Source organism: Eutrigla gurnardus (assembly GCF_963514095.1).
Source record: "Eutrigla gurnardus genome assembly, chromosome: 13".
Lineage (NCBI taxonomy): Eukaryota > Metazoa > Chordata > Actinopteri > Perciformes > Triglidae > Eutrigla > Eutrigla gurnardus.
The window spans coordinates 23,918,751-23,935,209 of record NC_139936.1 but is presented as its reverse complement, the minus strand read 5'-3'; the positions used below and the strand labels follow the sequence as shown (position 1 = coordinate 23,935,209).

Below are 16,459 nucleotides of genomic sequence, written 5' to 3'. Positions count from 1 at the left end.
TTGAAGATGGCGGAGGAGCGGCGTCAGCAGCGTCAACCTGCGCGCTGAAATGAAGCAAAAATCAAGCGCTCTTTCTCCCACACAGAAATATCCTCCTCCACATCTTAATGGCATAAGCTGCAAACACTGCGACTTTTGTTGCTTTGCAGAATAATATTTCCCATCAGCCTTTTGGGGTCATAGCTTTAACGACCATGGTGCAAAAAAAACAAAACATAGAAAAATTACATCTGGAAACATCTGGAAAATGCATGTATGTGTGACACTAGACGGTACAAAGCAACGCAGTTGATTGAAACTTTGGAGTTATTTGCTGTGATTCAATAATCATTTGCACGACACTAACATTTTTGCTGTTCACTTATTTGCCGAAGCAAAATACGTGCGCCGCCCGGGAATCGAACCCGGGTCGCAAGAATGGGAATCTTGCATGATACCACTACACCAGCGGCGCCCTAGAAAAATGAGGGGGCAATGATGTTTATCAAGCTACCCAGCAGTGACCTATGGCTGAGGTGAGAGTTTGAAAATGATTGATTAAAGGAGAGAGTAAAAACAAAAGTGTAAAACATCAACTGTCATGTGTCAAACGGTGACAAAACACAATGTATGAAACCAATTGATAAAAACTACAAGACTGGATATGTTTTTCATATATTTTATATAGCAGAATAATTGTAATTACTGTACTATCACCGATAGTTAAACACATTAAAATCATTTTTACTAATCTTAATGGCAGCCTTACAATTATTAACTACTAGTTGCCTGTTATTCTGATTAGCAGCTATTATCAGCAGTGCCGAGCGAGACTAACAGCCCCAGCAAAAGTTACACGTTATGGCATCAATAATAGGCCCTTTTCACAGCAGCCATTTTGACATGATATTGCAGTGTGAGGACGGGTGTTATTGATAAAGTTAATTATGGACCAATTCTATTTAGTGTCACATTGATCCAGCATGCACAATACCAGGACACTGGCCCACCTAAACGCAACAGGGCCTTGATTAATGATATTAATTATGCAACCCTGCAGACATATAAAATGGCTGCTGTGAGAATGGTTAATTCAGGGTGTCAATTGGGTATGGCAAGGTATGGCAGCTGCCACACCTTGGCTCCAGGGGAAAATGTAAATGTTAGTTTTTTTTAAGAAATGTATGGAATTACTATGTGTCAATTTGTATTGATTATTCTATTTTTTATACATATAAATTAACTTCAAGTGAAAATCAAAACAACACAATCGATTTCTCTAGATATTATCTTTCCCAACACTTGTTGTATCCCCCTTCCATATCTTAAAATGTGGTATCTCCCAGTCCCCCATGACAAGACAACGGAGGTCAGAGCTGGGTCATTATTGTTGCTAATTAAATAAAATGAAAAGGAAGCAGATCATTTTAGAATCTTTTTTTATCCAAAAAAAAAAAATGCAGGTGATGGGTCCAATGTTGCCCCAGCAGCAGAGGGAGGAGGACCAGGTAGTGAAGGTGGGATTCAGGCTGTTAATGAGGCTGTTAGCTACTCCAGCACCCTCTTCTAGGGGTGGGCGATACTACAAATTTTGGTATCGAGCCGATACCAAGAAATTAAAGGCCCAGTATTGCCGATACTGATACCGATACCGATACTTTTTACTTGAAAATTCCTGATCATTGAATGATTTTGTACTTTTGCCTTTAATTAATTGATTATGATAATAATAAAACACAGGACAAAGATTTTAGCCAAATAAGAAAATAATATTTATGAACCCAAGTTGCAAAACATGAACACTGCACAACCTGAGAAATATACATTTAAATATAAAATATTTTGTTGTTAAGCTGGGGAGAGGGAGGGAAGGGGCCTAGTGGACGTGAGTGAGCGGAGTGAGAGAGGTGGAGAGGAGGGCTGCGCATGAGGACTGAGAGAGTCACACAAACTGTGAAGAAATCCCAGTGATTTGCTGAACTTATAGAAGAGAAACTACAACAAAAATATCGATCTCATGACGCTAGTATCGATCCAATACCAATACTCACCTTGATATCGATATTGATATTTGGATCGATCCACCCTCTTCTCCCTCCCTCTCCTCTTTGCATTTGGACTTTAACAGTTTTAAGTTGACCTGGTATGTTCACGTGATGTGGTTGCAATTACATAGTGAGTGAAGTGAACAGAATGAGGAAACGGATGCGTAACGGCACATTTGACTGAATTGATTGATTAACGTGCGTAGTTAAGTGTTTGTGTCCATAGTTATGTTAACGGAATGTGAGTGAGACTGCATTTGAAAAGAGTTAAAATGTTCCTAACCACACAGATAAGCTACATAGCAGACTTGTCACTTTTGTTATGATTATTTGCTGGGCATGTATATTGATTGATACTGTAGTTAAGTCATGTGACTAGTAACCTTGCCATACCTTAGCTTTGGCTGAATTGACGCCACTGGGTTAATAACATTAAAATAGTATGCAATTATCACTGACAAGAGCGATCCTCCGACATTATTGATTTAACTTTTCTCTCTTTAAATATATTGTAGCTTTTATTAATTTATTCAATTAATGGTTTAATATTTTTTTTTGGGGGGGGGGGGTTAATAGGTTTTCTATTTCAAGATCAAGGTTCATCAGTGTGGGTTTGCTCCCATTACAATGAAACGCAGCATACGCTTCAGAGAGTAGCTCCACCTGGGCAGACCAACCGCTGTTGACTGATGTAAAAAGCCTCATATAGAGCGCCGCCATTTAATTTTGTACGGGAATGTCGCCACAGACACGGAGTGCTTATTTCTGAGCAAAGCAGCAAGTACAAACCTTTTATTAGTGGGTCACATGATCAGTCACCATTGTTTTAACTCACTCTTTGATAGATAGTAACTTAACTACTTAACTACTTAATTAAATAGATGGAAAATGTCAGTACAACTGTAATAGTAATTATCTGTTTATTTAACTATACTTGTGAATTTTTGCTATTTTACTTACTGTTTTAAGTAAAAGAAATATAAGAAATTGGTTATCCATGGAGGGAAAGGGAGAGGAGTGAGATGGATGTTTGAGTTTTTGAGAGGCGCACTGGTCACAGTAACGACTTGTTCCAGAAGGGGGCAGCACTGAAACGGCAGACGCCGTAAAACCCCAAAGAAGAAGTGAACGAGAAGTGCTGTGGTTGCCATGGTGTTAGCTCTGTAGATGTATCTGCTGAATTATATTGTTTTGTCGCGCTGCCACCTGTAGCAGTAATGTCTTCGGTCGAGTATCTGAGAGAGTTTGTCAGCGAGCGACTAACCGCTGCTGCTGAAGAAATATTCTTCGTTTTTAAAACAACTGTCGTGGAGTACCAGCAGGAGATCGACCGTCAGCGCAGACTGTTGGATATCGTTTGGAAACCCGAAGTCAAGTTACAAAGGATAGGTGAATACAAGTGAATTATCATACAAAATACATATAAGGAATATATATGTATAGAAAAAAAGCACAATTGGTTAAGTGCCTGCATGTCTGCACTTTCTTCTTTAAAGCTACCATCACAGTAGTATCGTGTCGTTTTTGTTGTGTCCCTCCAGAGCTCCCACAGCAACATGTCTGTAAGGAGGAAGAGGAGGAGGTTCTCTCTGACCAGCAGCATCAGGAGAGGAACTCCAGTCTGGACCAGGAGGACCCAGAGCCTCCACAGATTAAAGAGGAGCAGGAGGAACTCTGCACCAGCCAGGAGGGAGAGCAGCTTGAACTGAAGCAGGAGACCGAGACCTTAATGTCCACTACATACGAGGACAGAGACCACGATGAAGATCAGACTCTGTGCTTGAATCCTAATTACAGCTTAGCAGTGAAAGCGTATGAAGTCAACATACCAGTTGGCTCTTTGGTACCAGAAGAAAACCTCCATGTCATCTTTCAGAGCCAAGATCAGAGAGGAGGCAAGAATGGAGACACGGGATCAACTAGAAAAGCAGAGGCGGAACTAAAGCATCAGAATCAACCTCGGAAAAGAAGTCCAATTAACAATGTACGTAACATGTCAAGTCACTGTAATACGCACACGGATAAAACGGTTTTCCAATGTGACACGTGTAACAAAATGTATAAGTATCGGTCAAATTTGCAGAGACACCTGTTAATACACACGAGTGAGAGGTCACATTTTTACTTAAAGACTTTAAAATGTGACACGTGTGGGAAAGCTTTTAGCTACCAGTCAAGCTTGAACGTGCACCTGAGAGTTCACTCAGGTGAGAAACCATACTCTTGCAACACCTGTGGCAAAAGATTCAGTCAGATGTCTTCATTGAACTCTCATCTAACCATCCACACGAGTGAGAGGCCGTATACTTGTGGAATGTGTGGGAAAGATTTCAGACTAAATAAGGACTTAACGGCCCACAAGAGAATCCACACACGGATAAAATTGTAAATGGTCATGAGAAGCCATTTGCTTGCTTAATATGTGGGACCACGTTCAGACTTCGTCGTTACCTGGCAGACCACAAGAGAAGATTCCACATTGGTCTGAAGCTTTAATTTGAGTAGTTCTGAGTAGGTGAAATGAGTGGATTGTGGACTCTGATGTTTGGGTCTGTTCTGTTCTGTCTGTGGGCATGTCGTTCAATTTTTTTTGTAATTGGTTAAACATGGAAAAATGTATTTTGGGGCGCCTTCGAGATTAAACACAAATTGTAGATGTGTTCTGCTGTTATTTGATCTCATGTATCTATCTAACAATAAAGCTTTCTAAGCTGATGACGTAAAAACACCAGGTTCTCCCTGAAGTCTAGAAGCAAAGGACCAAGAGCCTCCACGGATTAACGAGGAACAGGGACTCAAAATGCAGAGCCAAAGACCCAAAGCAGGAGTCACAGGAACAAAGAACACAACCCTAACCTGCTCAAGATTCACAGTAATTCTCACATATGTAATAATTCTTCCAAAAGTGACACTTGTGGTGCATCTTTGTATTTACATACAGAACAGAATGTAGGAGCAACAGCATTTCTGAGAAAATCACAGTTTCACACTGAGCAGCTGGGACTTGGTGGTTGTGGCTGTAATGCTAATGGTGTGATGTTCTGCCAAAATGCAATAAATGTTACATTTTTCCAATCCGGGTTCGGATCTGCCTTCAGTGTGGAGTTTGCTTGTTCTCCCTGTGTCAGCGTGGGTTCTCTCCAGGGTTCCTCCCACAGTCCGAAGACAGAATGTGAGTCTCAAACAGGAAGTGGGCTGACGTCTCACCGATGCTTTGACTCAACGTAACCAAACTTAACACACGAACACCAATTTTCAGGCCTCTTCATTGAACGCTCTAGCGCCACCACTAGTTCAATGTTTGACATGCATTTATGCTTGTAAATCCTTTGAAATGCATGCTGCTTACTTTGCTTACAACTCTGTGCTGCATAACGTCACAATCACTCACATCAATTTGTGTGCCTCTGCATTGAACGCTCTAGCGCCACCATCAGTTAAAACAGGAAGTGAATCCATATATCAGCATCACTTTCATGCATGGAAACCAAACTTGGGACATGGACTCGGGACGCCATCCTGAGGATGCTCAACAGATTTAGTGATTTTTGACCACTAGTTACCTGTTAATGTTTGTTAATGCTTAACTAATGCTCAACTAATGCTATGATGTGACCATCATTGTGAAACATTACCCAACAAAAACTTAGTATATTCTCAAAACCACACTAATGATTCATGATTAAGAATTTACGACTAGGTGTGCAATAATAATCCACATTTTTCTGTATCAACACCAAACTTGCTACATAGACTCAAGATAGTCAGAAGTTTCCGCCCAGCAACTCCGCAGCCCAGCTTGACCCCCTCATGCTGCTTGCAGCTATATTTATAACATATTTTTGACACATACTACACTATAACGTATAAAAGTACGTGATGCTTTTGGAATTTCATTGTTTTCTGAATACATTTGTCATAAAAGGTGATCTGATCTTCATGTAAGTCAAGGGTATTGACAAACATAATGTGTCTAAAATAACAAGAAACCTGATCTTTCATGTATTTATTGAACGCACACATTCAACATTCAAAATGGCAGTGGAAACTGATTGATAAGTGAACCCTTAGAGTTAATAACTGATTTACTCCCCCTTTGCAGCAATAACCTAAACCAGGCGCTTCCCGTCGCTGTGGATCAGACCTGCACATCGTTGGAGGAATTTTAGCCCATTCTTCTCGGCAGAACTGCTTTAGCTCCGTCACATTCTTTGGACGTCTCATGTGTTTGGCCCTCTTCAACTCAATCCTAGCATCTCTATTGGGTTGAGGTCTGGACTCGGACTTGGCCACTCCAAAAGGCGGATTTTGTTTTTCTGAAGCCATTCTGTTGTGGACTTGCTCCGGTGATATTGGTCGTTGTCCTGTTGCATCACCCACCTTCTACAGAGTTTCAGCTAACATACAGAAAGTCTCACATTATCCTGAATTGTCTGATATACTTGGGAATTCATCTTCCCCTCAAGGCCCTGATGCAGCAAAGCAAGTCCAAATCATGATTGCAACACTGTTTTTTCCAAATAGTTCAATCTTTCTTTGAAATAACTTTGTAACTCTGCCAGCTTTATGTAAATCAACAATTATTGATCGTAGATCCTCTGAAAGCTCTTTTTGGCAAGGCATGGCTCACATAAGCGTGTTCTTCTTGTGCAGAGCAAACTCCAAAAGTTTGAGGGGTTTTTATCAGTCAAAAGAGCTGTAGTCCACACCTCCAAACTTATCATCTTAACAAGACTCCAGGTGTGCTAAAATCTTACTGTTTGAGGTCATTAACTCAAGGGTTCACATACTTTTTCCACAAGCACTATGAGGTTGTTTTGATTTTTCTCAATACATAGGGATCAAAGTTAAAAAAAATGTCATGTTATTATTTCAGACACATTATATTTGTCAATACCCTTGATTTTGATGAATATCAGATCACATTTTATGACAAATTTATTCAGAAAACCATGATATTCAAAAAGGTTCACATACTGTTTCTTGCCACTGTACACTATACATGTTTTAGACATATTTATACATCACTTTCACTGCTCTCTTCAACAGTGTTCTCAGCAGCAGCAGGCAGGTCATTTACATTTAAAAAAGCTCTGAAAGAGACCAAATGCCAGACAAAGTTAGCGAGTTGGTAGAGAGCAAAACAGCACTCTAAATAAATGCTGATGCTACTGTTAATATGCAACTCTCAGCTTTAATGTTCCCAAGTGTGAAACTGAGATCAGCAGGGCCAATGTTCGTCCGCAAATACACACCACTGGGCAACAAACAAATCCTCATGAGCAACACATGTGCCATAATGACTATACACCAAGGCTACACAAAGAAACAATACCTTTATTTTAAAGTGTCGTAGTTATTATTGGAAACAATGTTTTTGGGGGTTTTATTTTGGAGGGAAATAGGTGGAAAATCTAAAAAATTAATGGAGGTCAATGTTTATTCCCATTCCTTTGGCCCATGGATTCTGTGCCTTATTGTCAGATTCATCTACAAGAGAATCACCAACCAGCTGACGTGACTAATCATCACATTCATTTCACCAACATCTGGATTTACATCTTCTGTCCAAGACTCCAGGCAGCTTAGGGACAACATGTAGTCCTGCTTCACTTATTTGTCTCCAATTCTTTTGCCCAAAGTCGTCCTCAGTGGATGTCGGACTCAGCCAAGTGATACGCTAACGCCGTCTTCATGTCCTGCGAACTGCTCTGCTCGGTGGCCAGCACCGTCTCGACGGGAAAAGATAAATATATACTGTCTTTCAGTTTTTTCGGGGAGGGCGAGTCTGCCGCTCCAAACAGAGGATCTGTGATTTTGAAGGTCATCGAGGGCATGTTATCTGTCCTGCGCTTGGCGTTCTTCTTCTTCTCTTGTTTGTAGGCTGCGTTCATGTTGGCTATCACCTGAAAGTGGAACACAACACATTCAGACACAAGACAGAAGGGAACCAAGTTGTTGACAAAATAAATATTAAACAGCTGAGCTGAGTAGTTTCTCTCCACATAACGATATGTCACATAAATGTATTTGTGAATGTTTCTGAATATATCATAAAACTCTTGATGGTTAGGAGTCACGGATTGCATCAGCAGAAAAGAAAGCGAGCAGATTCTTGACACCAATCTGATACGGATTGTTCTTGCTTTATAGGGCTCCGCACTATTTCTTTCACCACCACCCTGAAACACATAAACTTAATTACCAGCTGCTTGACGGAGTTCTGCTGCTCCTGCATTACGGTCATATACGTCGAGGCCTTCTCCTTCGTGGAATACATATCCTGCTCGTGGTCGTCATAGTTCAGCAGGCTCAACGTAGTCTAGATGAAGTCAAATTAGTTAGCGGAAACAAACAACACAGTTTGTTTTGCTCTCGACGGTTAGTAATACCTCGTTCGGCAAATGAGCTTTCCTGTTGAACATGAGGGAGTAAGGGCTGAACTTGGTCGTGGGGTTGGTGGACGTCCTGAACAGAAACAGCACGGGGTCCAGGAAGTCGTCCCACTCGGCCTGTTTCTCCGTCACCATCCGCACAATGGCCTCCTTCAGTAAAGGACTTGTGGAGTCGTGGAGCGGGTTGAGCTGAGGTTGATCTAGAGGAGACACCTTCTGCACAATGCTCCACCTGTCGCACAGCAGCTTTGTCACCTAGAAGACACCAGTGGGGACACTGATCAAACTGGTCCACAGCACTGCAACAACGTCTAATCCTTTTATTGTGACTCACCTCATCACAAAAGTCAGTATTCTGGGTACACACTATTGTTTTAGGGGCTCCAAACCTGGTTAGACAAAGATCGGAATGTCTTCAGTTTCAGGTTTTAAAAACAAACAGGGGTCCGAATCAAATGGCAACATCCTGATTGTGGCCATTTATCAAATATTTGATCGCATTTGTGGCATGAGTTATGAAAAACACTAAATCAATTGGTTTTGGGGGGCATGAAAACGGTCACATACTGGCAAATTACTAATCCAAATTCATCAGTAGATTATATTCTTAAAACCCTTGTTTTGAACTAAATGTGAGTATTTAAGGTTTTGCTACATCCTTCTACCTGTATATGCATTTGGAAATACATTTTGCAACAGAGAGGGAGTCTGTCTTCTGCACTGGAAACGCTTCTGGCCATTTGCTGAAGTAATCGATGAGGACTGTAACGCTGGTGTTGCCTTGCCGTGTCTCTGGGAAAGGCCCTGGGAACGAGGTGAGAGAAACAGATCTCAAAGTGTGTGAAGAAATCATACAGCAGAAATATAGTATTTGATGTATTAAATGAGCCAAATACCTATAACGTCAATCCCAACAATATCCCATGGTGCGTCCACTTTTATAGGCCGGACGGTCCTCGCCAGGTTTTTATTCCTCTCTGTGTGCTGACACGTCTCACAGACTTTTATCTGAAACAGTAAGCGGGAAAGTTCAACACAATTATCTTCACGTCTCAGTCACATTAACAGAACACGGTTGTCATAAAGATGGCTACCCAGTCCACCACGTCCTTGACGATCCCCAGCCAGTAGTACTTGCTCTGGATCCTGTGGACGGTCTTCTTTTGGCCCAGGTGATGACCGATGTCATTGAAGTGGCAGTCGAGAAAAATCTGCCTCTTCCTGTCCGCCTCGATCACCACCTCCCTCTTCTCGTCTTTCTTGGGTCCCACATAGTACAGCTTGCCCTCTTGAATGCACAGACCAATGGAGAGATTGCTGGGACACACTTATTTGGATTTGTGAATGCGTGTGAAGAGAACGTCACACCATACTTCATTAAAGAAAACAAGTATTTACTGGCATATAGATGAAAGCAAAACGTGGCCCTATTGAAAGGACAACCTTTCAGTTTGGCATAAACTCTATTTACTAAAAAAAATTATCTTCAGAAAATGTACTTTTATAAAGAGTTACAATGTTATTCCCATATTTCTCTTCCATCTAAGCACAGTACTGAAGTGAGTTTTAAAGTGCAGGTTAAAGTGAAACACTCATTTCCTACACCTTCATAGAATATTACACTTTCCAACAAGAAAAGCGATTCTAAATTGGTCGTTTTTTAAAGGAAGTCCGTGAAGCAGACACGCAGAAGTTTACTGGAGCTACAGGGAAACGATGCATTCTTGTTGTTTTGGGGGTTAATCAAGGTTTTAAATCAAACCTTACCATCGACGATAAATTTCTGGGCGTATCTTTTGAGATTCTTCTTTCGTAAACGACTCATCGTCTGAGGAAAGCAGCCTTTAGCCACGAAAGTGTAAATGTCACCGAGTTTATTGGAGCTGGACTCAACCACCTCCTCCTCAGCCACTTGCAACGACTCCACGCTTAACATTTCCGCTTCGACTCCACAGATTAGTAGAATGGCCAGCCTTTATAAACCGTAATAAACAAAAGTATGCTGACTGTCAATCGGCACATTTAGACGGAGAGCAAACTACTGCCAAGGGCGACAAATAATCCACAACAAAACCGCATCAGGATGAAGCTACAACGCTTGTGCTGGCGTCTTCTTTATCTTCTTCTACTATTGCGATCACGCGGTTGGTAGTCAACTTTGTTGAATTAGCGCCCCCTCTTGATAACCTTTGGTACTTCCTGTCTGTCTCCTTTCTATTTACAAATCTATGGGACTGTCTAGGACAGGGATGCCAGGGTGAAATTGGACAGGTTTTTTTCAAGTGAGACCTCAGGGGGCCGGATTAGACTTTCGGACTGAAAAGGCCAAACATTGACTCAACACATGGATAGGTAGGCTATTTGAAATTATTCATGAAGGCCTACACATCAAAAAGAAATTGCATTGGCACCAAAATAGCCTCACAATAAGGCCTAAATTACATACATTACAAAGGAGGATGATTGACAGGCGCTCTCCTTCATACAATCACGTGCACACTTCATGGCTGCACCTGATTGGACGATCGCTTTCACAGCTGTCCTGTCTGCTCCCGGATTTCAAACCGACCAACATGGCGGCTCGTTTGGAAACTTTCTCTTATTTTACGACAATAGTTCACCGAAACGTGTTTCTGAAAACATTTTAAGGGAGAGATAATCTATGCAGTTGCTGAATCTGTCTTTATTTTAGATCGACAACATTCAGTTTAAAAGATTTTCGAGAGCTTGCGGGAGGCAGCGGCGCACCGTCTCTACACTCGCCGTGAGTCGAATGCGTTGCAGGGCATACCGTAAATCCTTTAATATAGCCTCAGCCAAAATCTTCGCGACGCGAACCTGACAATGAATGGGAAGGGTGGAAGTAACGCTGCCTGTCGACACTTGCCCCGGCCAATGTGACTGGCCGGTAATAGAATACAGGCCAGTATTAGAGGATTTACGGTATATATTAAAAAAAAAAAGATAAAATATTAATTAAAATATTCTCCCCTTATCACCCGCGGGCCGGATGCGACGTACAGTCGGGCCGTAACCCTGGCACCCCTGGTCTAGGATGTCGAGTTAGACAGTTTTACGTTGAATGTCTAACCTGATGTCCCCGAGTTATAAACAATGGAGAATTTTAGTTATACCGTAGTGGTCACTATTTCCATTTATGTCGGTTGCATAAATTGCAATATTGTATTTATAGCATTTTTTTCTATTATAGTGCGAGTTTCTACAATCTCGTGGGCACAATGTGTAGATACAACTGCAAATTTGGCGATAACAAGCAGTACCGGTAAATGCAAGGTTACATTTATGGTCGGATTTGATTTGGCTACTTTTTCCTCTAAACTCTAAAACATATATGCAACATTGGAATTGTAGAGAGGTCATTTTATTTTGAAGACTGATAACCGGAAGTGCAATGCTCGTTTGTTGCCAGAGAAGCAGCCATGTAGCTTGTCAGTAAACACTACAGACTTGGCATGTCTGCGCAACTACGCACTTCGTCTTTATTCAAGCATTTCATTAAAAACACTCAGTGATGACAAACGAGGAAGATGGAAATCGTCGGTTTTATATCTGTAACTGTTTTTCTACTGACAATATTTTCCTGGAGGACTACAAGATCCATGTCCGCTTTTTATCCGAGCAGCAGTTCCGACTTGACTACCAAGCCGTGAGTGGGTGTTAGTTACATCGTTATAACAAGTGAGTGACATGTCCGATGTGTAAACTCTACTGACTAGTGTGTATTGTACGTTTAATTCCTGCTGCGCAGCTGCTTCAGAGGCTCGGATGCGTGACGGAGCAACAGTTCCAGGATGTGCTCAACAAGGTAAGAAAGCTGCGTTTGAACCGTCTGTGCGCGACAGAACCAACTGTCCAAGGTTCAGACTGACTGACTGACTGACTGAGTGTGAAAAGTGAAGCCCATGCTGATGTGACTCAAACCTGCGTTCTCTCGCTGGCCACCCGGGGGCGACTCCTCTGGTGGCAGAAAGGGTTGAGGTTAGGGTCTCACTTGATTTATTATCTCAGTAAATATGAGTTTATGGTCTCAGTCTTAGTTTAAATTCTGCTTCAAAACAACATGATGCTCATTTAGTAAATTACAGTCCATTTAGTGTAAAATAGAAAAATAAATAAATAAACATTAATTAAAAATTAAAAAAGCATACCAACGACAACAACAACCTAAAAAACAAATTTCAAGTTCCCGTATATTGATATTAGCCTCAAACAACCACTGTAGTTCGGGCTACAGTTAGGACTTCACCTGGAAGTGTGATCGACATTATCTTTGTGTATGTTTGTATATTATATTATATTATATTATATTATATTATATTTATTATTATTATTATTATTATTATTATTATTAATAGATTTATCAAAGACATTAATAATATGAATAACTGCTTAATTAGACTGCAATAGTTGCAGTCTCCTCATATCAGAGATGACAGTTTAATTCTATGTAATAATATGATCACAGTGTGATTGATGGCCTCAAGAGAAAGAGGCATCTGGGTAGACCAGCATGGAGCCAAAATGCTAGAGCATACAGTTTGTACACCTAATCTGGACCCCCATGTTATGACATAACAAGATCATTAAGTTATGATCACTAGAGAGCAATGTATCATAAGATGTTGAGCTAAAGATGTGATCATGAGATAGCGTTCCTTATGCTTCTGCAGTTTGCCCTACGTCCCAACTTAACTGTACGGCTGCTCTGTTTAGATTTCACAGGAAGTAGACAGGCGAAGGTGTCTAGGCGTGACGTCTGCCCAGAGAGCCTCTGCTATAAAAGACACGTACCAGTCTCTCCATCCTCATGTCTACCATCTGCAGGTACGTTCTGCATTCAGCCACTGCTTGACGTGTCATGAATGATGTGCTGTTAACACCTTGCTGAGACACATCTGCTCAACATCTTTCATCAGGAGTCCTTCCTCACAACCAAGTTCAGGCAGATTGTTGAGTACTGTCGAGGCAGTGACATCAGAGCAGAAGGACTCCGAGGCTTGTTGGAGGAAGAGGCAGGTAAGATGAAAAGTGCTTTAACTGACTCATAGAGGATAATGGTGAACTAAGAAGTAGCAGCTCACTTTCAATACAAAGGATCGATCCGTATTATTAGTACTCATAATGTAGTGCGAGCGTGAGATGCCCAAAATGTTTCAGAGCCTCAGATTTACAATGTAGTATGATAATCAGACATATTGCACGCAGAATGCTTACATAAAATGAAAAAAAAAAATCAATGTTCAGACCTCATACATACACTAATTAGAATATGAGGCTGTTGGGTGTAAAATCTCTACAAAAAGTGTGACTTTTCGATTAAAAAAGCCAAAAGTAACTTTTACTTTGCTCTCATTTGTTTTTATTGATCTCACCACCAATAATATAATTGATGTATTATGACAAGTCTTGAATTGATTGCCATCTTTCTGTTGAAGCTCCGAGGGTTTATCGCTTCCCCGTGTTTGAGAAAAGCTTCTGTGAGGAGCTGGTTGAGGAGCTGGAGCACTTTGAGCAGTCCTCTGCCCCGAAAGGAAGACCCAACACCATGAACCATTATGGGGTAACGTATGCACTCCCACAAGCTGAAACACCTTAAATCACCATTTAATCACGGCTCCATCATTCAGATTTAATCTTTATAGTGCCATGACTGGATCATTTACATTTAAGGCGCGACCCGACACCGGATAAGCGGTTGAAGATTTACATTTAAGGGGCAGCTCACTTTAAAAATTCAGAGCCTTATGTATTTGAGCCAAGATGGAGTGAAACCTTAAATTACGAAGCTATAAAATGTTGAAGCCATGAAAAAGGTCTGACTTTTAATAATATTCACAGTCATGATAAGGTCAGGGAATGAAACATGAGGGTTCCTTTATTCATCCTCTTCCAGATCCTCCTGAATGAACTGGGGTTTGACGAGGGCTTCCTCACGCCCCTCCGGGAGCTCTACCTGCAGCCGCTCACCTCCCAGCTGTACCCAGACTGTGGGGGATGCTGTCTGGACAGCCACAAGGCCTTTGTTGTTAAATATGACATGAATGAAGACCTGGACCTGAGCTACCATTACGACAATGCAGAGGTCACTCTTAATGTTTCCCTGGGCAAGGACTTCACAGAGGGCAACCTTTATTTTGGTGATATGAGACAGGTGAACTTATGGTTATGATACTATAATAATGTTGCTCCTGCTACTGTTATTACAAGTATTACCATACGTGCAACCACCATGCCTTGTGCTCATGCGCCACGGAGACTAAAAAACAAATTCTGCTGATCCATTGTCTGAGCCTACATTGTGTTCTCTACTGTGTGTATGACCAAAGAACAGATGGGGAAAACGTTTTTTGTTTTGATGTTCCTTTTATCTATGAAAACAAGTTACATACTGTATATTGTGTGTAAGAAAGTTATGCCACCTAACCCACCTAAAATGACATGGATGCTTGTACTATTAGGTCTAAATGAGAATTCCAAAAACAAACAAAATCCTGTCCAATAACAATGTTTGTTGTTTTTTTTCTTCTGTTTTTACAGATTAAAATTAACTTAAAAAAACTATTTAGGCAAAACGTTTTTTTCACCTGTTCTTAAGTCTCAAACGTAATCTTGACTTAGAAAATGGATCACTGGATTTTTTTTCCCCACTTGCGTCTCAGGGCTTCCATACATTTAACAGTGAGTTCCAAGAAGATTTTCCTGGTGGTGGGATTTTATCATGACACATTTCATTAAATGCTTGGGAATTTAGAATCCCTAAGTTCTATTACACAGACTTCTAGATAACCTGACCTGCAGTAATGGCCTCTAAGAACAGATGTTGAGAAAGATCACAATGTTCATGTCAAAATCAAGAATCATCTCTGATAAAATCTTTTCTGGCACTTAAGAAAGTCTAGAAACAAATCCTTAATATTTTGAATATATTATCATAGTTGTTTTGCATATAAAAATGCTGAATCATGTCTTAAGTGCGTGGCTGTGTTGCCGCCTGCAGGTGCCTTTAAGTGAGATGGAGTGTTCGGAGGTTGAACACAGGGTGGCCGAGGGTCTCCTCCACCGTGGCCAACACATGCACGGGGCCCTGCCCATCTCGTCGGGCCAGCGCTGGAACCTCATCATCTGGATGAGAGCCTCACAAGAACGCAACAAACTGTGCCCCATGTGCAACAGGAGGCCGACTCTGGTGGAAGGGGAGGGCTTTGCTGACGGGTTCACCAACGAACCCGCCGATGCTCCGCTGAACGCTTCATGTGTGTTGACGTGACGTTACCTGCTGCTGTCGGCCTTTAAGTCATTCACTGTGAGATGTGAAATATTCGATTTTGGCGTCACCAAGGGAATTGCAGACATGATGATTGCTGCTCCCTCAGGTGGATGCTGTAGGAATACATTACTTAAAAATACCCATATACATATCCTGCCAGTGGATAAGCTACAGTTTGATTGTTGGAGACTAAATCAAGATTACACTGAATGGGTATGAAAATGGAATTAATTCTAATGACACATTTTGTGCACTGCATTCCAAATTGGAATGATGAATATGTATTATATGTACATGTAATGGTACTAATTCTGTGTTTTGAGATGACTGGTGCCTTGTCCCATTTTGTGATGAAACTATTTTTTTTTTACTTTATTTATTGTGACTATTAATACCAAATATTAGTCCAATCATAATAAAAAAAAACAATGATCAAGCCTGCATTGTTATTCTAAATTTTGTGCCAAAGTAATTAAAAACTGGAGATATGTCCGCTCTGACTGTCTATCTCTTTCATTAATTCCAACACCAACATGAGGCCTGGGATCGAAGTTGGTCCTGTTATGTTTGGAGCTACACTAATGTGGGAACCTGACCCCGATGCCAGGTCAGGACGATTGTTCTCAAGAAATATTTGGGTTTGGTCAACGGACTTGTCTTTTGCTACCAGAAGAGTCGCCCCTGATGATGTTTAAGCCACTTCGGATTTGTTTTCATTTTCCGAACCAGAAGTTGCCGTCTGATCCCAAGTC

At 41.1% G+C, this 16,459-nt stretch overlaps 3 protein-coding genes across 3 annotated transcripts; 2 read left to right on the top strand and 1 right to left on the bottom strand.

Moving 5' to 3' along the window:
* Nucleotides 1-3,162: 3,162 nt before the first annotated feature.
* LOC311023119 (uncharacterized protein) lies at nt 3,163-5,062 on the top strand. The gene is made up of 2 exons (XM_084024786.1): nt 3,163-3,413; nt 3,566-5,062. The coding sequence occupies exons 1-2, from the start codon at nt 3,242-3,244 to the stop codon at nt 4,411-4,413; spliced, it is 1,020 nt and encodes a 339-aa protein (XP_083880912.1). The 5' UTR covers nt 3,163-3,241; the 3' UTR covers nt 4,414-5,062.
* A 1,882-nt stretch (nt 5,063-6,944) lies between these two features.
* On the bottom strand, nt 6,945-10,529 carry LOC311023108 (gypsy retrotransposon integrase-like protein 1). Its single transcript, XM_084024772.1, has 8 exons — nt 10,187-10,529; nt 9,514-9,707; nt 9,316-9,427; nt 9,085-9,223; nt 8,754-8,808; nt 8,417-8,674; nt 8,230-8,346; nt 6,945-7,930 (listed from the first exon to the last, which is right to left on the bottom strand). The coding sequence occupies exons 1-8, from the start codon at nt 10,353-10,355 to the stop codon at nt 7,673-7,675; spliced, it is 1,302 nt and encodes a 433-aa protein (XP_083880898.1). The 5' UTR covers nt 10,356-10,529; the 3' UTR covers nt 6,945-7,672.
* A 1,311-nt stretch (nt 10,530-11,840) lies between these two features.
* Nucleotides 11,841-16,150, top strand: ogfod2 (2-oxoglutarate and iron-dependent oxygenase domain containing 2). Its single transcript, XM_084024619.1, has 7 exons — nt 11,841-12,086; nt 12,189-12,245; nt 13,154-13,264; nt 13,357-13,456; nt 13,876-14,000; nt 14,334-14,591; nt 15,438-16,150. The coding sequence occupies exons 1-7, from the start codon at nt 11,952-11,954 to the stop codon at nt 15,705-15,707; spliced, it is 1,056 nt and encodes a 351-aa protein (XP_083880745.1). The 5' UTR covers nt 11,841-11,951; the 3' UTR covers nt 15,708-16,150.
* Nucleotides 16,151-16,459: the final 309 nt, after the last annotated feature.

Bases quoted from the DNA above. Each gene is read 5' to 3' on its own strand.
- LOC311023119 (XM_084024786.1), top strand. From the start codon at position 3,242: ATGTCTTCGGTCGAGTATCTGAGAGAGTTTGTCAGCGAGCGACTAACC. The intron at 3,414-3,565 runs GTGAATACAAGT...GTGTCCCTCCAG, and splicing joins AGTCAAGTTACAAAGGATAG to AGCTCCCACAGCAACATGTC.
- LOC311023108 (XM_084024772.1), bottom strand. From the start codon at position 10,355: ATGTTAAGCGTGGAGTCGTTGCAAGTGGCTGAGGAGGAGGTGGTTGAG. The intron at 8,347-8,416 runs GTATTACTAACC...GACTTCATCTAG, and splicing joins AAGCTCATTTGCCGAACGAG to ACTACGTTGAGCCTGCTGAA. The intron at 7,931-8,229 runs GTAATTAAGTTT...TTCCACTTTCAG, and splicing joins AGAACTCCGTCAAGCAGCTG to GTGATAGCCAACATGAACGC.
- ogfod2 (XM_084024619.1), top strand. From the start codon at position 11,952: ATGACAAACGAGGAAGATGGAAATCGTCGGTTTTATATCTGTAACTGT. The intron at 13,265-13,356 runs GTACGTTCTGCA...ATCTTTCATCAG, and splicing joins CTCATGTCTACCATCTGCAG to GAGTCCTTCCTCACAACCAA. The intron at 14,001-14,333 runs GTAACGTATGCA...ATCCTCTTCCAG, and splicing joins ACACCATGAACCATTATGGG to ATCCTCCTGAATGAACTGGG.